This window comes from Uloborus diversus, chromosome 7 (genome assembly GCF_026930045.1).
Source record: "Uloborus diversus isolate 005 chromosome 7, Udiv.v.3.1, whole genome shotgun sequence".
NCBI lineage: Eukaryota > Metazoa > Arthropoda > Arachnida > Araneae > Uloboridae > Uloborus > Uloborus diversus.
The window spans coordinates 94,979,603-95,005,200 of record NC_072737.1 but is presented as its reverse complement, the minus strand read 5'-3'; the positions used below and the strand labels follow the sequence as shown (position 1 = coordinate 95,005,200).

At 31.9% G+C, this 25,598-nt stretch overlaps 1 protein-coding gene across 1 annotated transcript in view; it reads right to left on the bottom strand.

Moving 5' to 3' along the window:
- Positions 1–2,586: 2,586 nt before the first annotated feature.
- Positions 2,587–25,598, bottom strand: part of LOC129226802 (uncharacterized) — a 65,351-nt gene continuing 42,339 nt past the window's right edge. The window contains exons 23-35 of the mRNA XM_054861430.1: positions 22,845–23,007; positions 19,563–19,714; positions 18,492–18,614; positions 17,458–17,580; positions 16,635–16,743; positions 14,789–14,868; positions 14,512–14,642; positions 12,675–12,795; positions 11,216–11,612; positions 8,331–8,575; positions 6,978–7,202; positions 4,151–4,252; positions 2,587–2,706 (exon numbers count right to left, since the gene is read on the bottom strand). Of these exons, the coding sequence (XP_054717405.1) occupies positions 2,587–2,706; positions 4,151–4,252; positions 6,978–7,202; positions 8,331–8,575; positions 11,216–11,612; positions 12,675–12,795; positions 14,512–14,642; positions 14,789–14,868; positions 16,635–16,743; positions 17,458–17,580; positions 18,492–18,614; positions 19,563–19,714; positions 22,845–23,007 (2,091 nt within the window). The remainder of the gene's footprint in view (positions 2,707–4,150; positions 4,253–6,977; positions 7,203–8,330; positions 8,576–11,215; positions 11,613–12,674; positions 12,796–14,511; positions 14,643–14,788; positions 14,869–16,634; positions 16,744–17,457; positions 17,581–18,491; positions 18,615–19,562; positions 19,715–22,844; positions 23,008–25,598) is intronic.

The following is a 25,598-nucleotide window of genomic DNA, read 5'->3' as shown; positions in this document are numbered from 1 at the left end:
ATTGCATTTCTACGACGATGTTACCTCAGCTTTAGATAACAAAAAATGTGTGGATGTTGTTTATATTGATTTTCAAAAAGCTTTTGACAAGGTACCGCATGTTGCTCTTCTCAGCAAGTTAGCTGACATTGGAATAGGAGGAAAAACTTTACTTTGGGTTAGAAATTGGCTTACTGGTAGGAAGCAAAGAGTAGTTGTGAGAGGAAATCATTCTAATTGGAGTGATGTTTTAAGTGGGGTTCCTCAGGGATCAGTTTTAGGGCCTCTTTTGTTTATTATATTTATGAATGACATCAATGAAAATATTTCTGGAAGCATGAATTGTTTTGCTGACGATGTAAAAGTTATGGGGATTGTCGAAAATGAAGAACAAGTAAAACAGCTGCAAGAGGATTTAGATCATATTACTAAGTGGGCAGATAAATGGGGTATGGCAGTTAATGTAGGGAAATGTCAAGTGCTACACTTAGGTCATGGAAATAAGCATATGAGATATCGTTTACAGGGTTCAGTCATAAATCAGGCAGAAAATGTTATGGATCTGGGTGTCTTTATAAATCAGGACTTCAAGTTTAGTCAACAGTGCAGTATTGCTAGTAACAAAGCCAACAAAATGCTTGGGTTCATCAATAGATCTATTTCAAACAAATCTAAGAAAGTTCTTCTGCCTTTATATAGGAGTTTAGTAAGACCTCATTTGGAGTATGCTGTTCAGTTTTGGTCGCCTTATCTGAAGAAAGATATTTTTGTATTAGAAAGGGTTCAAAGAAGGGTAACTAAATTAGTAAGGGGACTCTCAGATTTAGATTATGATACCAGACTTAATAGGCTTAACATGTATAGCCTAGAGCAAAGGAGAGTCAGAGGGGACATGATTCAGTTATTTAAATTTATCAAAATGAAAGATGTAAATGGATTAAATTTTTGCGGGGAAAGCAGGACAAGGGGTCATTGTTTTAAGCTATTTAAATCTCAGGCTAACTTGGAAATCAGGAAAAACTACTACTTTAGCAGGGTCGTGGGCACTTGGAATAGCTTACCGGAAGAGGCGGTAATGAGCAAAGGAGTGGATAGCTTTAAGAGGGCCATTGATCTTCATTGGGGACTAATTAATTGACTAGGACCAGCCTAGCTGGGCCCAGAGCCTGTTGCTGGTCGTCACATTTGTATTTGTATTTATTTGTATTATACACGGAGGACAAATGACTGACTCCGATTTTTGGATATTCGACTCCGACTCTTTTATCCCAAAATGAGATTGACTCCGACTCCGACTCCGCTGCTGTGGTTTTAACTGTGAAATAATTATTGTTGATATGATTTGTTTTTATTTTCACGCTAAAGTTTTAATTTAGGTATTTAGTTTTCGGTGAATAAACTCGAAAAATATGCTCAGACGATTTTTTTTTATTGACAATGAAAATTATTTCTTTAAGTTGACAGTTTATTGTTTTTTTTATTTTGGTAAGTGCATTAATTCGTTTAAAAAATTATTTTTGGCAACAGGGGAAAAATAAACGATTTTTTTTTATATGACGTATTTATTTTAATGAACTTATTATTATTATTTTTTCGTTTTGAAAGCTGTTAAAAAAAATTTTTAATGGAAAGAAGTGTATTAGCTGCTTTGTTTAAAAGGTGCTGCTATTTTATTTGTTCGTTTTTTTGAAAAAAAGTAAGGAATATTTTATTCCTAGAAATCAGCTTAAAATATTTAAAAAAAAAATGTTTGAAAAAATTTGCGATTTTAGCTATTTTTGAGAATATTGATCAGGTACTAGAAAGTAGTATGGGTATACGGGAAAGTAGGCTTGTCAAGTTCTAGACGGAACTTCTTGTTATTTCTTAAACTTATTTTATTTTGTGTTTCCATGGTTACGCTTTTTTAATCATTTTTCTCATTTTAATTTCTTAAAAGTATTTTAATATCTGTCGTCATTGTTTGGAAGGCAAATTTTGCATGATATTTTTTTTTTCTTTTCTTTAAGTCTGATTGTTGATACAATCTTTATTTTCAAGGTAGACGGTGCAAAGCAGCTAGTTCCTTATAAACCAAGATGAAAAGTAGCAATTTTTCCTGTAACTACAGGATACAACTGTCTTGCTACCCATTTGAAGCGAATAAGTATCTTAACAAAATCCAACTAGCATCCTTATGATTCTGGAGAAGAAATGGACAGGGACCATCTGCTCCATTGCAGAGCTATTAGATGTTCTTCAGAAGAGACAAAATATTGGGAGGCAAGATCACTCCTTAGGCAATGTCTTCATTGTTCTACTGTTGTTCTTCATCTTTATAGTCATCTGTAAATTTTGTTCAGCCATTGGAAAACATTTTCCTAAAAGTAGTAACAGATAGCATACTAGGATGAATAGCAAAAGCAAAGGTAGTATTAGTAAATCATATTCTGGTCAGATTAACCACTGAAGAACCCAAGGATTTTTTCGTCTAAAAACATAAGACAAAATTTTATAAACTCTAGTCAAAATAAAGAAAGAAAAATTAAGTGTTTCTTATATTTTAAGAAAGACAAAATAAAGGCATTAATAAAAGGCATGAGCAATTTAAAAAATTAATCAGTGAATTCACCTAGAAACAGACATAACAAAAACATCCACAGATCCCTTCTGCAAAATGGGACGCTTATCATCTGCTAAGTGTCGAACTTCTGTCTCGTCATCCTCACCAGAAACAATGAAAAACACCTGTTACAAGAACAAAAGGAATAAACTAATGCATAACAATAATAAATAAATAAAGCAGCACAAATTAATTGGAGACAAACAATCAAAATAGCATTTGCTCAAAGAAAAACACACACACACACATCACATTTCTATGAATCAGAGGTTCTCAAAGTCCAGGCCACACCAGACCCACACCTGAAGAGGAACCAACTTAGTGGACCTCCCCAACCCACCCCTTGCCCTCCCCCCGTAGAAAAAAATAACTCTAAATGATACATTTAACTCTTATTTTATAATTTTTTTACATATTGTTCTACACATTTATTCATTTTTCTATTTCTTTTTACTTGAGTTTACATCGTGAAGGAAGTATTGTATTTGCGAAAAAATATTCACTCAAATATCGGCCTAAAGTTCCAATTTGCTCATCCCCAACTGAATGTTGAGCTGTTTTTTGGCCCGACCGCAAGCAAAATGTGCATTTTGCCCAAGTTCATTACAGCAAGTTTTCTTGTGACCTCTGTATATACGTATGTACGTGTTTTCCGAAACTCAAAAATGGAATACCGTAGAAAGTTGAAATTTTGTATGAAGACTTTTAGCGGGGTCTAGTTAAGTACTTAAATTTTTGGTTGCATTCGGATGCTCAAAAGGGGTCTTTTTCACCCTTTGGGGGTTAATCAGTGTTAATTTCAATGCAAACTCAAGTGATGTTATAATTTGGCGATATATATCGGCAAGCTTTTGGTCACCAAATTCCTTTTGTAACCTGTTAAAAATTACTGTCTAGTTTACATTACTTAACATTATCATTTTGGGCTGTGAAAGTAAAAATTAATTCAAAAATCCATACCTAGCAATAAATGCTATCAAATTGCATCAATTACAAGTTTGTTACTAATGACAAACTAACTGGAGTACGATAAATGTTACCCTTGTTCAAGTGAGATAATTCTTCATATGAGTTACATAATCATGATATATTGTGATTTTAAATAACAATACAGAAAAGTACAAATGTGTTCAGTTACAAAAAAAAATAAAATTCCTATGAACACTTATGAATAGTGTTTAACAGGTCTCCTTTCACAAATCATTATGTTGGTGACGTACTCGTATTTTTATTCTTCACAGGCAAATCAATTTGATGAATGAAGATATAAAGAATGATGTATATAAAATGTCGTCTTAAGATTGGACAACATGTGTTAAAACCAAGGCTTCTGTAAGATCGTTGAGCCTGTGTGTAGGTAAACAGGTACTTATTTTTCTTCAAAATCAGCTTACTAGTGCTTTACTTTAAGACCAAAATACAGCTAGCTACTCACCCTGGGATTACTTTCATTCATTTCACACTTTTTATCAGGCTAGCATAACAAACCCCTAGCATGAGTTTGCTTCCTGTCTACAGACTTTGAGAAAATTTGCTATAAACAGCAGTGCATTAAAACAAAAAACTTACATTTGATTTGGTCCCAGCATTCCTCTGATGTCCAGTGAAAACCAAAATTTCATAAATATATTTATCAGAAGCTTCATTGTCAGGCAATGGGGTAGCTCCAAGCTAAATTAATATTCAAAAAATAATGAAATAATTGTCACCCTATCATAATATGTTACTTATTTATATTACCATATTACCCCTCATTATCCAGCATGCCGCAAAATTGGGGAATCACCAGATTTTCAATAATACTTGCCTGTTCTTTTCGGCATGCTGGAAAAATTGAGGGTAGGACAAAAAAATTTAATATGTTCAGTTTAAAAATGAATATAAGTTCTATACATATCTTATTAGCATTAATAAACAGTTTAATTTTGAAAAAATATTTACTAACAATATCATTCGTTATTTTAGCAGGAAAAAAATTGTTTAATAACGAAAAATTTCATAAAAATCAAATTAAAACTAAGTAAGTAAACATTTTAGCAGTAAGTTACCGCCCCTAAATCAGTACTAAAGAATTTATCATAGCTATTTAATAAATAAAAACTACACTTGCTTCTCTAAAAGGAACCTAAAATAATTTATTTAAAAAACTTATGAACAAATTGCAGTAACAATGATTGCTTCTGAATTGATTACTTTATTGGCATATAATTAAATCCATTAATAATGACCAACCATAAATAATAACCACATATTATATGCAATACACTTTTTTTTTGAAAGAAGGTTACTTTTGGGATTTATTTATTTTTCTCCTTACAGTGGTTTGCTTTCTGACTGGAACTGAATGAGGAAATTCACTTTTGTCTTGTTGCAAAATAAAACTCAAATTATCCAGCATATCGGCAAATTCGAATTTCCCGGCATGCTGGGCAACCTCGCTTTTTTCTGGCATGCCAGATAATGCGGGATAATAAGGTAATTTATTTAATGGACAGGGGAATATATATCTAGGGTAGGTTATATTTAAGTAATTTATCGGGTATTGGTTTAAAATGTACTTCTTTAGGTGTTGTTAGCTAGGCACTTCCATGCAATCGATTAATATAGTTTTAAAATATTTTTTCATGAAATAGATAAAATTATTATTATTTAATTATAACAAAAAAATGCATTATAAAAAATAAATGTTTGCTAATATATTGTCTGGAAAAATAGTAAAAGCGAATAAAAATAAAAATTTGCTACCCCTAGACTGCTGCCTTATAAGGAATTCAGTTTTGTCCAAGCAATAAACATTCAATTATTCAATTGAAAAATAACAATACCACAGTAAAATTAATCAAAGTTTTTTTTTTTTTTTTTATAAATAAACTTAAGTTTTGTTTTTCTTGAGACATTTAAATATTTTAAAGAAATCATGAAAGTAGTCATTTACTTACAATAAAGTAAAATACTTTGCTTTGACTTTGTAAATTGTATTTTAAATGAAAACGGAACTTTTTACAATACAATGTACATAGAATGTACAAGTGAAAAATTAAACACAAATTAAGAGAAGAGAGTGAAAATCGTGTAATAATGCATTTTGGCCAAACACATTTCAAGAACTAAATTCTATGCACATAATTCATGAAAATATGCAACTAGCTACCAAACGGCACGACCTTGAGGGTCACAGATCTGGACGAAATTCTGGATTTAGGTCAATTCCCACTAGATTCCCAGGTAAAGCGGTTTGACTGCATAGGCTCTAGTTCGGCTGCAACGGGGGTTCAAAGTTGCTGTTTGAGTACAGAAAAGCAATGGTTTTTCCTTTGAAATTTTACTTTCTTTAACCTTTTCTTGATTTGCATTGCCGTATGTGTCAATTTATTGCATTCGCAATATCCCCCCCCCCCCTCGTTGTACTGGCCAGAGACGTCGAATGTCTCGGAGGATAGATATTGTCCCAAAGTTTCTAATTCCAATAAAGACGTCATTGTAATTCTGAAGTCCTTCCAATCAGTGTAGTTCAGACAGCAAAAATTTGAGGGTCATGAATTTAGATAAATTTCTGGATTTAGGTCAATTCGTACTATATATGACCTGCCCAGGTAAAATAGTTTGAGTAGATAGGCTTTAGTTCGGCTGCAAGAAGGGTCTAACTGCTGGTTTCGCCCCAGAACTGCAATAGCGTTTTCTTTTGAATTTGAAATTTTGGCACAATATTTGCTTTCCTAGCATCTGTTGCGTCTCTTGTTAGTACAACGTAGGGGCGGTGGAATTTATTCTACACTATGAATGCATTCAGTTGGGTGATACTGCCATGCAATATCAAGAAAATAGTAAAAAAAAGATTAATTTCAAAGGAAAAACCATTGCATTCTGAAGCTAAACTAGAAACTTTGGACCCCCATTACGGCCGAACTAGGACCTATGCAGTCAAACCACTTTACCTGGGCTCATATCTAGTGGGGAACAACCTAAATCCAGATGTTCGTCCAGATCCGTGACCTTCAAGGTCGTGCTGTTTGGTAGTAAGAAACATGCAAAAAAATTAAGCTAAATGGCAAAAGGGGCAGTCCATATATGATCTGACACTTTCTTTTAACATTTTTTTACCCCCTCCTCCCTTTAGTCACACTTCAAGTCACCCCCTCCCCTTTATCACTTCATTTTTAATAAGCATAATGCTATGAAAAAATTTGTGATGTCCAACTTCTTGTTACTGCCTCCCTTGGCCTTGTCACAAAAACTCACAATTTCATTAACCTTTCTTCACCTCTCAAAGTATGACATCATCTTTGGATGGTTCCAAATTAGAAAAAAATCTTTTATACAGAATAAAATGAAAGAAATGCCCTTCTCAGTAAAATAAGCAGAGTGGTTTTAGATAAAACATGCTCTAAGACAATACCTTTTGCAGATCTTTTCTATCCCTCCATCGAGCATAGATAAGCAACAGAATGAAGACAGACAATGTCACAATGATGGTAGCATAAATTGTGACATTATTCTTGAAACCAGCATTAGCAAATACGTAACTGAAATCAATTTCACTTGGAGTCACAAAAAAGCCACTGCTGAATGAAGTCAGATGATTGCATTCACAACAAGTAACACCAGAAGCACTGCTAACAACCTAAAACATAGCACACATTGGATATTAAAAATATTTCAGATGGGTTTTGGCATTTTCAATTGTTAATGCATAAGAAAAACCATTTCGGCATTCATTTAATTAAAAATAAGTCAAAAATCAAAATTAATGCACAGATATAGATTACAGATGAAATGATATACATCCATTAACATTATGCAAAACTTTAGAGAAATTAACGCATTTATCTTATACATTAAAAAGCCAGTGCATCAATCTATGTATCTATCTATGATGTCACACTAACTTCTTCCAAACGCCAGAGCATTAGTGATCGAATCAGGTATCAATAGATTTGTAATTTTTCAGACATTATGTTTAGGCAACTTTTGTTGTTATAAGACTTTAATTAATGAAGATATTTCTTGAAACATCAACTTTCAGCGACATTAAATTTGCTTCAAAATTATCGATTGTCTGTTGCAAGAATTGTGGCAATAGTTGCCTTGCAAGGAAACAAACCTACAGAATACTTTAGCTGATTTTTGAGCGGATGGAGAAAATTTAATTTATTCATGTACTGTTGATTTAAGGTAGCTCAAGTAGGGGGGTCATGGCACAGACTGCTGCATTAAATGTTTGAAAACGATGTTTTTGGGGGCATTTTATTCTATTTTTTGGGGGCTTAGTGATATTTGAGGGGTGCTGCATTGTTCTTTAGGGGAATGAGAATCTTTGTGCTAGTTAATTAATGCTCTGGTGCAGGCGATGAGACGCGTTCTTTCAATGCCTCAGACGGCAAGAAGGAGGTGAAATGCCTGGGGGAAATAAACCACAAGTTTACTTTGATTTTTCAGGGGAATGAAGATGTACATGAGCTCCTCGTAGGCGGATTGCATGAGTCAGAGAGATCAAGGCGGTTATAATTTTCATATTTTATGCAAAACATTAGAAATGCAAAAGCAAAATTCAAACTTTCTTGTAATTATCAAGATTTGCATGTCATAGAAGAGCAGAATTATTTCTTTCTGAACTTAATTAGCTCGATAATTTTGAGAAACTTCGATTAATAATCATTCTAGTTACATCTATCAATATAATATTGTTTGAATTTAGATAAATATTCAATAACTAAACATTTATGCTAAAATGTTTCAGAAAGAAACTCACTTGGCATCCATCTGTGCTCCATTTTTCTTCACTTTCGCTGAAGTAGTAGCATCCAGTCGTTGAAATTTTGATGGAGTAATTGGAGGAAAATTTATTTGTCATATTTACAACAGACAAATTATACTTGTCTTGATTTTCAAAAAATAATTTTGCATTTGTAGTGTTAGATAAATGTCCTATAGCGATTGATAAATTTTTCCCACCGTCTGTGATAACTTTAGCTCCAATGTATAAGCTGTGAATACCTTAAGGAGAAAATGATACATTCAGGTAAATAAAATTTATATTTTTCTGCATATATTTACAGTGTACACACAGTACTTTTCTAACTTTTAAATGCAACAGCGATTTTTTTTTTATTGCTTTCCTTTTTCAAGACAGACTTTGTTACTGTCAACTTTAAATTTTGAGATTGAGCTACAACATTTTTCAGGGGAACAAAATCACTCGTTGCCTTTGTTAGGAACTGAATAATGACACTAACTTTCTTTATGAATAAAAATACTATCTCCAATTTTAAAATTATATACATAAAATATTTTGTTAGCTTTGATGGCTGAATTAAATAATCATAATTTACTTAATAATCTTCTTTTAAGTAGTAGAATTTCTCATAACTTGTTTTAGGCACAATGCTTCATTAATACCCATTCTTAAAGTTATTTGAATTAACAAGTAATAAGTTTTACTCCATTTTATGAAAGATGAAGCAGAAAAAAACTTTTGAATCCTTCATTAACCATCACACTACTAAAGCAGCAAGGTGACTTATAGTAAATATAATTGAAAGAAATCTTAAAACATTTCTAATAAATCATGATTTTTTTAATCGACAATTTAAGCCCAGAGAAATGAATGGATATTTTACGACCTTTCAAAAACATTTACCTAATGATCTCTTAAAAACATAACAAAAACAGCAATCAATGTTGTTTATTAAACGCTATTCTGATCCCAGAACATTTACTGAGCTTTTAGACAAAACCCTAATTAAAAAGAGGCATGTGTATTTTCATTCAATTTCACCTAAATGGTTAGCTAACAATCTAAAGCTCAATAAAACTGATCAATTCAGTCACCAAATAATGCTTTATGAAGCTATTCATTGAAAATGTTCTTTCTATTCTTTTCTTTTCTTGTATTCCCCCAGAGTTTCTTGGGGAAATGGAAAACTATTTTCAAAGTGTCTGGGACAAAAGTGTTGACGAAGATTTATGTTAAATGTGAGTGTGGTAGAAGCAATTTTGAAGCAGGGAAAGTTTGGTGTCATATTCCAGTTAACCAATTTCTTCATTGGTATTTTTGATTAATTTGGCTATTCATTGTGGTTTTGTATTTTTCTCAAGACAAATAGTATACTATCTAATACATTTTGCAAGAATGTCTTGGAATTCATCAACGACAAAAGGATGTCAAGTCACATTTTGAAAGTCTACAAACCTAATACAAAAACAATTACAAAACACTTTGCAACCTGAAAATGTCTGAAATAACAATGCCAAGTCGGATTTTGACCACAAAATTGATGTCTCCAGAGTACCTTTTAATGACATTTTGAAAACATGGTCATACTGCTTGGGATATGGCCATTGAAGCCATTAAAAATGTGATATTTCTGTGATAAAATGACAGCATTGTCTCAAAGCAACAGCAATAGGATAAATCATTAATACTACACAGATTTTAGATTTCACAAAAAATTTTATAAAAGAAATATACATGAAAATACAGTAAACTTACAGAATTTTACTACATACAGATGATTTCTTCTAAATGAATCAATAAGATCCCTTCTTTTGTTTATTGGTGCAGTTTAGAATTTTACAATTTTCCATTTTTCACAAACACTTAAAATATTTTTTCCCCTAGTTTGTCGCAAACCCATGGAAAAAAGCGTTTTACAGAGATTAAGATTAACAATATCAACAATTTTAATGTTATTCAATGGATAACTCTCTTAAGTATTACCAATAGCATCAAATCGAAACCAGATTAGAATTTTTTTTGTTGCCAAGTTGGCGATAAAAAGCTTGGCGATATATCGCCAAGAGTATGTCAAATTATAACATCACTTGAGTTTCTATTGAAACTAACACTGATTTTATCCAAAAAGGTGTAAAATACCCTTTTTGGACATCCGCACGCAACCTAAAAGAAAGGTGCACAACTAGACCCCACTCAGAGCATATGTGTAAAATTTCAACATTCTATGGCATACTGTATTTGAACTATGCAAGGCACATATGTAGATACAGATGTCATGAGAAACTCGTGGTAATTAACCCTGGGATGGTCAAAATAGATATTTCGGCATTTGTACGTTCTTAGGTACATATGTACACGCGGTCAAGCCAAAAAACAAGTGAACATTCATTCAGGGGGTGATAAAAGAGGAAATTTAGGCCAATATTTCCGTGAAAAGTTTTTTGCAAATACAACACTTCCTTTACTATGTAAAATAAAGCTAGAAGGTTAGATTTTGTTGTCTGAAACATTTGTACTTCATTTTCAGCCATAAAAATTCTGTTTTGATAAAATCTGCGATGATTGCAATGAGAACTTATGCATACATTTATATAAGAATATTTTAACCTACAGCAGAAATTATATTGCACTAAAAGATTAACGAAAAAGAGGAAAAATTGTATTCAGAATGAATACAATTTTCTTCATTACACATCAAAACAATAGTGGAAAAAATTGCAAACAATAAGTACTATTAATAATTGCTCATTCATTATAATCAATATAAATGAACAATAAATTATATATGACTTAATAAAAGAAAAAGTAAACCGTAATAAGAACACAGTTGTGAAAAAATATACAAAAAAAAAATCTAAAAACAACAATAATCAGAAGTTTCAATTTCTGGTTAAACTTACCGTCTGTGGATGCAATGTCTTGCATAGGTAAAATATCATCATAATCTAGTAAGGATGGTTGCTCTCCATATTTGTATAAGACAATCAAAGGTGCAGATGGGTTGTCTGGTTTTAAGTTTACAATAACAGTTGTCCCAGAAGATTCAACAAATATTGTGTGATAAACTAAAATGTCGTCATCTCTTTGAAATTCAGGGACAATGTACTCCATCTCATTTTCTCCGTTTTTGGCCCCAACATAAGGAATACAAATGAGGAAGAATTCATTCGCATCAGAAATAGGAATGCTTGCATTTCCTTCTCTTGATGTAATTTCAACTTGAAGTACATTTGAGTACTCACTCAAATTAGCAGAATTTGCACCATACGATTCCAGTGGCTGAGTCCAACGGACAGTCTGAAAATAAAACCATTCCTCAAAAAGCCATACAAATTTTGAGTTCATTAGATTATGATATTTAGAAGTATTGCAAAAGGGTAACTTTTTTAATTTAGGACGAGCTGTTATCAAAAATCTAACTTTTATAAATAACATACAAAGGAACACACAAATCTGAGTAAAAATAGAATATCAGATTGTAATCTTCTAAGTTTAACAGTAATGTCCAAAAGAAAAGGTTTAGCAACAGTCTGAAGGTTCTTCAAAGCTACTAGGATACTTACAAAGAAGGAAATATTTAATTGTTGATAAAACTTTCTGTTCACAAAACATTTGAAAACATGGACATTTCCACTGGCTTACTCCAGCTTTTTTTTTCAATTAATTTTATGCATTTGGTTATTGATTTTTAAATGAAGTCAGAAAAAAAGAAAAATATAAAATGAAATAAAATCTTGCATGAGATTTGATTAAATAAAACAACATTTTTGATGTATTTCATTATCTTTAATATCTTGGTATGCTGGCTGCTGTGCTCAGTGCTCACCACAAATGTTGTATCTGTACTTTTTATTAAAATTGAGTTATTGTCACCAAGCAGGTTGTTGTAGTATATTTTACCTAAATACCATGTTTTATGGTCATTTGTAAATGGAGAACATTGAAAAAATATTTCTGAAAAACAAGCATCTGAATCAAGTGTAAGAAAGGGTAAAACTTTACCCAGCAATTTCATATTTAAGCTCAGCCACAGAAAGCATTTTCACCCTTAGCATAGCAGTACGAATGTGATGAAGGGACTGATCACATTATTTAATTTCTAATTAAATCTTAATAGGCATTAAACTTCAAGTGATGATGATTTCGATTAAGAATGGTAATTCTAAGCCATTGATAAGCAACTAACCCTAATATTTAATTTGAAAAAAAAAACAAAAAAAAAACAATAATAATATTTTTTTTTTAAAGAAAGGAGATATTTTATGGCACAAATGATAAGACAAGATACTTTCACCTTAAGGAGTGGCAAACAGAATAAAAGTTTTCCCTTGTTTTTATAATAATTCACAGTAAACTTACTTGTATCCCCAAAGCATCATCTTTGCAATTTTGTTTGTTCAAAATGTTACAAATGTCAGGCAGAATTATTGTTGAGCCCCCTTGCTGGATAGAACTACCAGATAACTCTGATGCAAAATTCCTTGGGAGAAAAAAAGATGGTTAATAAACATCATTTTTTTTTCTTCTTTTATTTGTTCATAAAAAGCATGCTTGCATTAAGGTGCTCTTTACATTGTTTACTAAACTATTTGATAAGCTAACTACACCATATTAAGAATAGATTTTCACTTCTCTTATTTCACCAAGAGATAAAATACGAATTTCATATTAATACAAAGTACAGTAGAACTCCAATTATTCTAACTCCAACTAATTTTCCTCCGTGTGTTTCCTGTGTAATCTGCTTCATTTGTTGCAGGTAAGGGGCCATTCCTCAATTACCTAAGGGTCTCGAGGGGAGGGGGTGGAAAAATCTCTACATACCCTTACGGGTGGTGGGATTCAAACCCATTCTTACGTAATATCTTTCAAGTCGATATTATATTAGAAATCGCGCAGTCAAGAGGTTTGGCAGGACTCATATTTCATTTGCATCTGAAAGGTAAAAAAGTATTAGGAAGAGCTGTTTTTTACTTGTTTTTACAAAGAATGAATAGTGTGAAATATAATAAAAGAATCGCACTATGTATAGACTTTTATTTTTAAGTAGTATCACATCATATACAAAAAAGAATATCGAAAAAACATTCAGTCTAGATTCCAACTTTTTAGTAAATATTTCTTCACACAAAAAGTTTTTTGAAAATTTTTAATAACAATTCCAGTGATGTAAGATTTGTGAATTTATTTTTTGAAAAACAAAATGGAATCTTACATAAGAATAGGGGGGAGGGGTTTAAAAAATCTTACCTACCCTTACATGGGAGTAGGGGGTCAAAAATTGCCAAAATCATCCTTAAGTAATTAATGAGTAGCCCCTAATCTGCTTGCACAATTTGCTTGCTTACAAGGACCGATACAAGGAAGGGGCAATGGAGACAATTGCCCCTGCTTGAGCTCAGATGTAGGAACTCTCCTTCGGCTTATTTTCGATAAATGAAGTTCCAAAAACCTAATTTTAGATGATCTTCAATAATGTTACAAAAAAGAGTGCTCTTCTTCGAAATTTTTTCAGAAATGAAGTTTTGAAAATGTAATTATTTAGCATATCTTAACACTTAAGGATCGGAACTTTGTACAGGAAGTTTTTCGAAGTTTCCAAAGCTCAATTTTAGACGATATTAGAAGGGTTTCGAAGCTTTCATTTGTAAAGTTTTTTTTGAAATTGAAGTCCAAAAATATTACTTCTAGGACACCTTTGATGCAATAAGGTAAAGGATGGGGTTCAATATACACTCCTGCAGAATTTTTTAGAAATGGAAATTCTAAAAAAAAAAACAATTTGAGAGGGTCTTTCATGATGTCAGGGGGCGGAGGTTTGGGAATTTATAATAGAGTAAATTTCTGAAATCAATCTCCCCCTCTTTGAATATTTTCTGGATCCGTCCTTGCTTGCTTATGTGTATTTGCAATGATAAGCAATCCTCTTTTAGGTTCTACAAGCATGATTTTGCTATCCTTAAGCTATTGCATACACTGGCATTGTTTTTACCTATCCTTGAATTCGCTTATTCCTCGGGGTCATTGTGCTACCCTATTCTATGGATAATCCAGAATGTACTGTAGACCCTTTCTCAGAAAAACCTAATCATCCAAGTTTTTGATTATATGAATGGGGTCTGGTCCCAATTGATTTGAGTAATTGGAGTTCTACTACGCAACATTTAATTTTATATGGTAAAAGAAAAACATTTACTTTAGAAAAGTCATTTGAAAACCACTTCGTGACTCAGCATAGAAAGGCTCAGGGCCAACCATTAGATCTTCCATGCATTCTTCTTGAATGCTAGATATCATGTCCTTGATTTTAGTAACCATTTCTTTTGACTAAAAAAAAAATCACATAAACATGAATACCTATTTTTGTAATTAAAAAAAAAAAAAAAAAAATCAGTTGTGCATAAAAAGAAATTAAAGAAAAAAACAATTTTGATTAAAACTGGTAAAACACTATGCTTTGAACTATAGCTTACATTACTCGCTTGCTCTTCTTTTGCAGCATCAACAGCTCTATCTTTGAGACGCTCTTGAACCTCTTTACGATTCCCTTCCACTGTGGATTACAGGTTTGAGAGAAGAAATGACTGCTATCAATAAGTACACATTTTTGCTAGTTGTATATAAAATATAAAGCAATTATTTCCTAAACATTTTGCATTATGAATAATACGGGGGGGGGGGGGATACTGGTTATGCCTCATTCATGGATGGAAAAGATTAATTTTGAGGAAAGAAGTCATTTTTTAAAAAATTGGTCTTTGTTTTTTCTTTTAATAATCATAGCAATAACAACAAATATACAAATACAAATACAAATGTGACGACCAGCAATAGGCTCTGGGCCCAGCTAGGTTGGTCCTAGACAATTAATTAGTCCCCAATGAAGATCAATGGCCCTCTTAAAGCTATCCACCCCCTTGCTCATTACCGCCTCTTCCATTAAGCTATTTCAAGTGCCCACGACCCTACTAAAGTAGTAGTTTTTCCTAATTCCCAAGTCATGCCTGAGATTTAAATAGCTTAAAACAATGACCCCTTGTCCTGCTTTCCCCGCAAAAATTTAATCCATTTACAGCTTTCATTTTGATAAATTTAAATAACTGAATCATGTCCCCTCTGACTCTCCTTTGCTCCAGGCTATACATATTAAGCCTATTAAGTCTGGTATCATAATCTAAATCTGAGAGTCCCCTTACTAAGTTAGTTACCATTCTTTGAACCCTTTCCAATACAAAAATATCTTTCTTCAGATAAGGCGACCAAAACTGAACAGCGTACTCCAAATGAGGTCTTACTAAACTCCTATATAAAGGCAGAAGAACCTTCTCAGATTTGTTTGAAATAGCTCTATTGATAAACCTAAGCATTCTGTTGGCTTTGTTACTAGCAATACTGCACTGTTGACTAAACTTGAAGTCCTGATTTATTAAGATACCCAGATCCATAACATTTTCTGCCTGATTTATGACTGAACCCTGTAAACGATATCTCATACGCTTATTTCCATGACCTAAGTGTAGCACTTGACATTTCCCTACATTAACTGCCATACCCCATTTATCTGCATACTTAGTAATATGATCTAAATCCTCTTGAAGCTGTTGTACTTGTTCTTCATTTTCAACAATCCCCGTAACTTTTACATCGTCAGCAAAACAATTCATGCTTCCAGAAATATTTTCATTGATGTCATTCATAAATATAATAAACAAAAGAGGCCCTAAAACTGATCCCTGAGGAACCCCACATAAAACATCACTCCAATTAGAATATTTAGTGGACAGTAAAGAAAACAATACCTAAGCTCTGCGGTTCCTTTCCGAAAAATGTTATTTTTGCAGGCAAGGAATTCACGTTAGCTCTAAAATTTGTTTCTCTTGAACAACTTGCATTATAGCCATTTCGTATAAGTCGAATTGCATTGTAGAGGGAGTCGACTGTACTTTTAAAACTATTTTCTTAGCTTTCATAATTTTCGATTGAATGTCAACGTTTTCAATAATTGTCTTAAAACTGATAGGTTTAGTCTATTATATCCATTATTCATAATCATTAACATGTGACAGAATTAATTATTTTAAACAATGAATAACTTTTTTTTACAAATGGGAAGCAACAGTGCCTCTCCCAATTTTACTGTGAATAAGATTCATAAATTGGACATTTGCATGATAATTGACATAAGTTTTTTAAAGTTATGAAATCAGTTAAAATTTTAAAAATTCAATCAGCATCACCTACAGTTTAACAAAACTATTTAAATTTAAATAATGGAGAGAGTAAAAAAATCTACCAGAGCATAAGAGAAAATATAAATACCGTAAAATATGAAATAATTAGGCTCAGTAGCATTATAATCCAGCTCTTCTTCTGCTTTTTTAAGTTCTGCAGGCAAAAAATGACCTCCAATATTTGATTCAGCCAATGACTAGGAAAAAATGATATTTAAATAAAATTCGATGCAGCTGCTATGTACACATTGAAATCAGAGGGTCCCTGACGGGAAGTCACAAATGAGCTTTTTTGGTGCGATTTGGCTGACAATTCAGGGAAGTTGGAGGCATTGCACTAGATGTAAGTACCCTATTTTCCTGTATATTATCTGCAGCAGCGAATAATCTGCAGGCCCTAAAATCGGTCTTAAAGGAAAAAAAAAACTTTGTATAATCTGTGGATAATGGGATGCAAAAAAATGAAGTTTTGATGTAACAGGCTATTTTAGCAACTAAATTAAAAACGTAAAGAAGTAATAACTTTTGAGGTATATTCAATATTTAAAAACAAAATAATCTAAAAAACAAAGATTTCTTCTCGAAACTGTAGTAAAAAGAGATGTTTCCATTAAACTCAACATCAAATGATATTTTATGCCTCACAAGAAGAAACTTTAAAACTAATTCATGCATTTGTTATCAAGTAAAATACATACCTAATAAATAGCAAAACTTAGTTACTTTGTTTAAAATAATATTTACGTATACATGATTTAAAAATAACAAATTATTATTTTTCGTTTTTAATTGACTTTTCAAAAAGAGAAATCTAAACAAATCTATACATTGAAACAAACAAACTTGTTTCAAATGAGTATATTAAAAATGTAACATATAATTAGGAAATTTAACATAAATAATAAACTTACACCAGCAATAGAATCAGCTAAATTTCCAAATTGGCTAAAAACTATTTTTTTATTCTCTGGATGAGGAACTTCTGTTACATTGATGACATTGAACATATTATCCATGCCCTGCATTATTTTTAGCTGAAAGAGACAAACTGAATGAAAAACAACTCAAAATACATTTTAAACCAAAGAAAACATAAAGAAAACAAGTTGAAGAAAAATACATGCAATTTGTATCAAAAACTATGATTGAAACAATATATAGATCAGGGGTCTTCAACCTTTTTCACTGAAGAGCCACACTAAACTTTGGAGATGAGGTGGACCAACAATCCAACACTATTTCAGTTCAGATGGTCTAGTTAGTGATAGGTGTAGTAGTTTAGGTGTATCCCCCCCCCTACTATGGGGGGGAGGGTGTACGCCTGGTGTTGAAGGAGTTCAAGATTGGGAAAAGAGGTGATCAAAATGCAACTTTTGGGCTCAAATTGGTTTAAGTTGGCAAATTTTTCAAAAAACTAGTTCCCAAACTGCAGTTTTAAGCTATATTTAGTCGCTTAAGAAGAGACATGACGTATCAGAATTGTAAAAGACAATTTCAAGGTTGATTTTTTAAATTAGCTTCTTACTCAATTTAATTTCAAAATTAGGATTTTTAATAAAATTTCCATAATTTTGGATTCTTAAATAAAATTTCAATGATTAGTATTGCTTCAGTAGCAGAAGAATAGATCAACAAGTAAGAATCAAATTCTAGTGTTTTCAGAGCCATACGGCAAATTTTAGAAAATAACTTTTTTTCCGACAGGAGATCCATTTTTTTACCTTCAAAAGAAGTTTATAACTTAATAACACAGTACTGCATTTTCATTGCTAATTTGTACCATATAACACTGGATTTTCTGTTAGGTATACCATGTATTTTGTATGAAATTAAGGTGCTTCATCGACTTTTTTTCTCATCTTTGAGAGTTTCAAGTAAACTTATATATTTAGAATAAAATGTTTCCAGGAAAATACATTAAAGAATTAATTAAAAAAAACTTTACTTTTCCAGTCAAATCTGATGGACCATTTTCAGCAACAGCACTTAAAGCTCCTCCAAAAATCTCAGCATCAGGCAAGGCTTCCATTGGTAGCCTCAAGAGCTTGCTCACTTCCTTATTCTTGACCTTGGTAAATGTTTTAACAAGTTAGAAACAAAATATCACAAGAATACTTCATTATTTAACTTTAAAAGGGAGATATTGAGAAATATTAACATCAGCTTCTGCAACTTTAACATTATGATACTTTTGTTTTACCAAAAATCATATTTCACTTGAACAAAATATAATAATATTTGCCTTCAAAATAAAACTTCTGTTACGTCAAGTGGTGTTGAACAAGTCATTACAAAAAAATGCATGAATAACAAAAATTGTTAAAAAGATAATTTTTCCAACTTAAGCTATCTAAAATTTTAGATGAAACTTATAACTTCGTGCCAAATATGCAAAGTAAAAATACGAAATTATTGTTTTGTGAGAGTGTGATGCAAGGAAAAAAAGGTTTTCATAAATAATATATCATTTTATGTAAATCAAAAACCTTTTGCACTGCTTTGATCAAAAAGCCAATTTTTACAATCTTTTAGGAATTGAGTAAAACATTATTAAATTTTTCCGATGCTAACTAGCTTGACATTTTCTATACAAGGTGCTTCTAAACAGGATTAAGACTGACAAAGTAATTCTGTGCTAGAAATAATTACAAATGAAGTTATTGATCAGACATTTCTGATAATCCTCATCCTTTCCTCTTTCCTAATGATCCTACCAAGAGCAATTTTTGTTGCAAATTTTAATACAATTACAGGACATTGCTTTTTATATGAACACCTTCACCCTATTGGTGTAGCAAACAATAGTAACTGTCCATTGTGTTCTTCAGATGAAACTATGAACCTTTTATGTTTGACGAATTGCTCTGCACTAACTTGTTTTATGAATTTTACTCCTGACAACTTTACCAAGGCTAAATTTTATTGGGTTGATAGAAGGCCTGTGGTGGATAACATATTGTGGTCTTATTGGCATAGGATTATAAAAAAAAATTTGGGAAATAATTTTAAATCAAACCTTAGTTTCAGCATCTTGCTGTTTTTCTAAAATTTCAGTCAGCATTTCACGAATCTCGTCTTTAGCCTGAGGAGTAAAGTAACTGCTATCAATCCCATCTAGGTCCAAGAATTCCAGCCACTTTTGGTCAACTTCTTCTTCACTGACTTCAGCTAATTTCAATAGGGACAGGAACAAATAACTGTTTTGTCAAAATTACTCAAAAAGCTTTCAATGCAATATCAAAAAAAGAACAACATGTTCAAACAACATTTTGCCGTGAGAATTGAACTAAAAACTGAGCAATTTTATGCAAGATCTTATGAAAACTTGTCTTCACAGTCTAAAGGCAAGAGCAGCCAGGCAAAATGTGGCCAGAGAAAAAGAAAAAAAAAAAGCAAGGATAATTATAGAAGTTTTAGAGATTACCAGATACATTTGACCAGAACTAATTAACAAGAGGACATTTTTCAGCAAATATTTAGATCTAGTGTTATTTTAAAGCTGTGACATTTTTAAACAACAAATTTTTAAATACCAAATCTTGTCCTGTGCAATTTTGAGGCAACATTTGACTCTGAATTAAAACAAGTATTTAAGTTTTGCAGGCTTCATTTATCAAATAAGAAATTATTACTAAAATTCAAAGAATTTAAAGATCATTTTATTATAAAAAAAATAGTGTGTATACATTATTATTTATTTATTTTATTTATTATTATTATTTTATTTATTTTTTTGATTATTTTTTATTTTTATTTATTTATTTATTTATTTTTTTTGACAAACTGATGGTTGAAGTAATGTTATTTGTTTATTTATATTTACTGTTTTGAATAAATATAGGTACACATGTATACAATGCTACAAACTTTTCTTCATCATAATACTTTTAGATAACCTTATATTTTTTTAAAGAATAAAGTCTTCAATTAAATGGCTACTCAATATTTAAAAATAAATTCAAATTAAAAGTGCTCCTAAAATTAGCCTGTTAACCACAGGCAACCCTCTAATACTTTGAATATTCATGTATAGTTAATATAATGTAATTTTGTTAACAATACGATAGAAATTGTCACTAAGAAATTGGATGAAATTTTAAAATTATTTTAGAAAAATTAGGAGAGTGGAGAAAAATGAACCCTCTCTCAGAAAAAAAAATTATTTCCTATTTCTAAAGTAAAAATGATAAAAGAAAAAAAATGATAGAGAAATTGGTGATATTGAAAAAAATTATCATGATCATTAATTGGCTCTGTCGATTAACTGGCTGATTATCAACAGCTAATTAATCCAGAATCGGTAATCAGCCAATCTGATTATCAGCGCATCCCTAGAAGATAGTAAATTAAAAAGAGTTGAGCAATTAATGCACATATTTATTAGAAACAAAGATGTATGTGAAAAACCTTTTTATAAAACAAACAAAATGACTGTAAAATGATAGATAAATGAAAGAAATTCATGCATATTTTAGATACATTCATTGCTGGGATTTATCCCAAGCCACCCTTACCGAACCTCCTTTAAGTTTAATATTTTCGAAGCAACAAGAAAAAAAAACAAACAACTGGGGTGTATTTTTCGAACCCCAAAAGTTGCCGCCCAGATCAAGGTCCTTGGCTTGCTCCCCCTAGATACGGCATTCGATACATTAAAAGAGAACAAGTAAAACAAGAAACATAACAATGCATTATATAAAGAATTTGATAATTTAACAAACTGATATACAGGGCCGGATTTGGAAGTGTGGAGGACCCGGGGTAACGAAGGAGTGGAGGCCGTAATCAGGGTTTGAAAAGATCATCATATTTTCGAAAATATCCACTACTTTAATATATATGTATACAGTTGACTTGCGCTACAACGCGATTCGACTTACGCGAAACGGCTATAACGCGAGTTTTTTCTCGAGAAACGAATTTTAGAGCTAACGTGAATTTCTCGCCGGGAACATGAACATTTTCGCTAAGGAATCGCTATACGCGTAGTATCATTTTCAATACTAGCTACTGATATATCAGTTTCGTGAAAAGATTTTCTCCCTTTAGCATCACTGAAGTGCGAAAGTTTCCACACAGTACTAGTCCAATCATCGCTTTAAGAGTAGATACAAATAAAACTACTCCGTATTTTCCATTCTAAATATGAAAGTTAATTTGACATAGTTAACATTCCTAGGCGTGCTGTGTCAGCTTAAGCTAGGGAAAAGAAAGCTCCTTAAAAGAAAAAGTGAAGAACCTCGATATGCAGAACAACATTGCTATCGATCGGATGAGTTTCACAGTAACAACCATCATCATCTTCAGTTTTTTAGTTATAGTAATTATTATTACTTTATCCACTGCAGAGTAGTGTAATAGTATGACATTTACTTGTTATAATAACTATTGCACACAGTATTGCACTTTGTCTCTTCCTCCTATTGATCATTCATTTTGTACATCATAACAGTAATTTATATTGAATAACGTAGAGTTTTTTTAATGCAGCATAAACTCAGTTCTTTATGTGGAAAACATTGTTATATACTTAAGGAATGGTTTAATGCAGTCTAAAGGGTGTTTCAAAGTGTCTTAAGATAATTGTTTATGTTTACCAAAACATCGTTTTCATACCCTTTTCCACAACGCGAAATTTCGACTTATGCGAGGGGTCTTGGAACGCATCCCTCGCGTAAGTCGGGACTCGACTGTATATCCGATATTTTCGACCCGTGAAAGTTAGGATGTTTCGTAAAATTTTTATCGTGAGGGTCCCTTTGTTGTGAAGGCCCCGGGGCAGTAGCCCCGCCTGCCCTCTCCTAAATCCGCCCCTGTTGATATATGAAGTGTACTTATTTGTAACCCTGAGAAACACACATAAGGACCTTAAATTAAGAGCCCAATAAAATATCAGTTACATATATATACGTTACTGTGAAAATCCAAAACCTGTCAAATGTTGTCACTAGCTGGTGAACATCAACATTGACATAGTGTAGACATTGGCGAAAGAAAGAATACTTCTAGTGAATCAACAGTGAAAGTCGACATTCTTCAATGTTAGTTTTACACGGTAACATATATTTCTGTAATATATAAAATCATTAACTGTGCGAAAAAGCTATGAAATGAAATTTATAAATTTCTTTTGCTTTTGCAAAATCTGAAGAGGATAATTCTTTTAAAAAATGTTAAATTCTAACAGTGAGAAGAAAAACCAGGTGTTCTTTCAATTAAATATGCACATTGAGAGCAAGAATGGGAAAGGTATTAAAAACTGGATGCTAAAACTAGTGCACAAGAAATAAACACTTACCAAAATTCCCAGTCTGATTTTTCCGCTTTTTATACTCCACAATAATGGAGTTTTTAGCAATAACTATTTGTGAGGCCATCGACATCTTGCCTTCTGCCAGGCATTTATCAAAGAGTCTAAGACTCTCATAATCTTCCAATTCTTCCTCAGTAGGTAAACCCGTCTAAATGTGGGATAAACCATACAGAAAATAATGCTGCTACAATACTTAGGGAAACATATGAAAAAACCAACTAAAAACATACATTTTTAAATTGTAAAATGAAAAGTATTAAAAAAGATATTTAAGGAAATGTAACATTAGACAGCATATTAATGAAATATAATGTCACAATCTTTAAACTTCGTTTGAAATGAGCTTGAGAATTTGAAGGCATAAACAATAATAAAGAACTATGAATCAATGATTTAAAGATGTTTTATAAACCAACATTAGAAAAACAAACCAATAAAATAAAAGAAAATCTCAATAATGAAATTTCCCCTTTACAAATTTTACTCCTTTAATTGTTTTATTTTGTTTTAGGCACAAATCTTTATCTTACTTTATTTTGTTAATTGCTTAAGTATTTCCTTTAAGCAATTGACAATCATTTTTAAAACTGCAATCTACTTGTTTAACTCAAGGTACTACATAAATAATATTAATATTGATGTTCTTTGCCACATTGCCACGCGGTCTAACGTTGCTGGACTGTTCCCGGAAGACTATCCATTGGTCAGTTGACGTTGCCATGTGGTCTAATGTTACTGACCTACTAGTACTCTAACGTGTCTAAACTGTTGCGGATAGACTAGCCATTGGTCAGTTGACATTGCCATGTCTAAGGTTTAGTATTAGTTATAGTATGACTGTTGATTATAAGTAATTTAGATGTCTCATCAAATTGGCACCAATTTGGTCATTAAACACCAAGCAAGCAACAAAGGTTTCTGTTACGTGTATTTGGCCTGATTGGAGAAAGCATCTTACAAGGAGGCAAAGTCTCATGGCAGCGAAGCAGGGGAAGAGCCCCCTAATAATAATTTGTGACATGAAGACAAACCTTGAATTTTTTTTCTAAAAGAAATATACAAAAAAAAAGTTTCATGTCTCATATAAAGCTCTATTCAATCAAAAATATATAACATTGAACTTCCTATTACACTTTTAAAAGAAGGTGGCACATTTTGAAACTATTTTTCCTTTTTACCATTAAATTTTACATTTACTGACAGTGAAATAATGAATATATTTTCCATCAATACATTAGACTTTGATGATGGTACAACTAATACTTTTTTGGAATTCAATTTGAAGTATCACAATGCATAATTATTGAAAGTTAAAAAAAAAATGTAAATAGGACCGAGGGTCACCAAAGACGCACCCCTGATGGTGTACCCTGGACCAGTTTTGAGAAATGGGACAAACTACAAAACGAGAAATTCGTGTTTAACAATTTTAATAAGAAAATGGAACAAAATTTCACAGATATAAATATAAAAATTCAAGTTTGCCTATCATTAGCAAACATATTTTGTAAAGTAATTTATTCAACCAACATTGACGTTTTAGAATTTAAATGTGAATGTGAGATTTTGGAGGCATCTCTAAGACCCATCTGTTAACACTGGGTCTGGCAATTTAAACACAATATAATTTTATCTACATTATAAGTGACATAAAATTAAATACTGCTCAAGGCTTTCACGGCCGGCGTCAATATGGGGAGATAACATTAGAAATTCCAGATGTTTCGGCTCACTTTGCTGCAGCCACCATCATCTGATGATGGCTGCAGCAAAGCAAGCCGAAACGTCTGGAATTTCTACTCCAATTAGACCACGGCCAATAAGCCTGGAAATGTTATCTCCCCATACTGACATAAAATTGTTCATAAAACTGGACAGGACCGTGTTTAGGTAAGATTTACGGGGAAGAAGTTTAAAAATCCTGTCAAGAAAAAATCCATTTTAAGATTTTAAGTCACAGACTTCACTTCATAGGTATTGTCAATTATAGACATAACCTCAGCAACAGAACGTGTTATTATCTTTTTTGAAGCCAATTTCACCAGAATTAAACTTCTAATCCTGATAAACTGTAAGCTAGCACAGAATTACAAGTATATACTAAACTGCTACCTTACGACATCCAGCTTAAAGATCTCTGAAAATCACAATACTAAGGTAATATAAGTATTAGTAATTCTAGGTACCTATTTGTACCTCAAACCTGGTCTAGGTATAACTCTTTTCTTAGGTTCAAAATACTGGATATCTATTGAAAAATGTGTAATTACAGCATTAAGTCTTAGCCAGATTTCATTTCAAGCACATATGATTAAATCTACAACAATACAATGCACATCATAAATCTTACAGAAAACAGAATCTATATTTTGAACTATAACAAAGAAAAGCAAGCATAAAGAATTCATTTTTGATGTATGGAATTACTCTTTGACAAATATTATCAAATTTGCAGTTTTGCTGAAAGTTATTCAGCAACATCATGAACGGATACAAGAGAGGGGCGATCGCCCCTCTCTTGAGGAGCTCTACCAGCAGTTTTTCAACATTGAAGTTCTAAAAGTATTTTTTAGGTAACCTGTGATGAATTTAATGGGGTTTTTAGAATTTTTCCAAATTGAAGTCATGGAAAAATAATTTTAAAGCATCTTTTTTAACATTAGGGGAAGGAATAAGGTTTAAGCACTTTCCATTCCAGTTAATTTTTTGAAACTGCAGTTCTAGAAATGCAATTTTAAA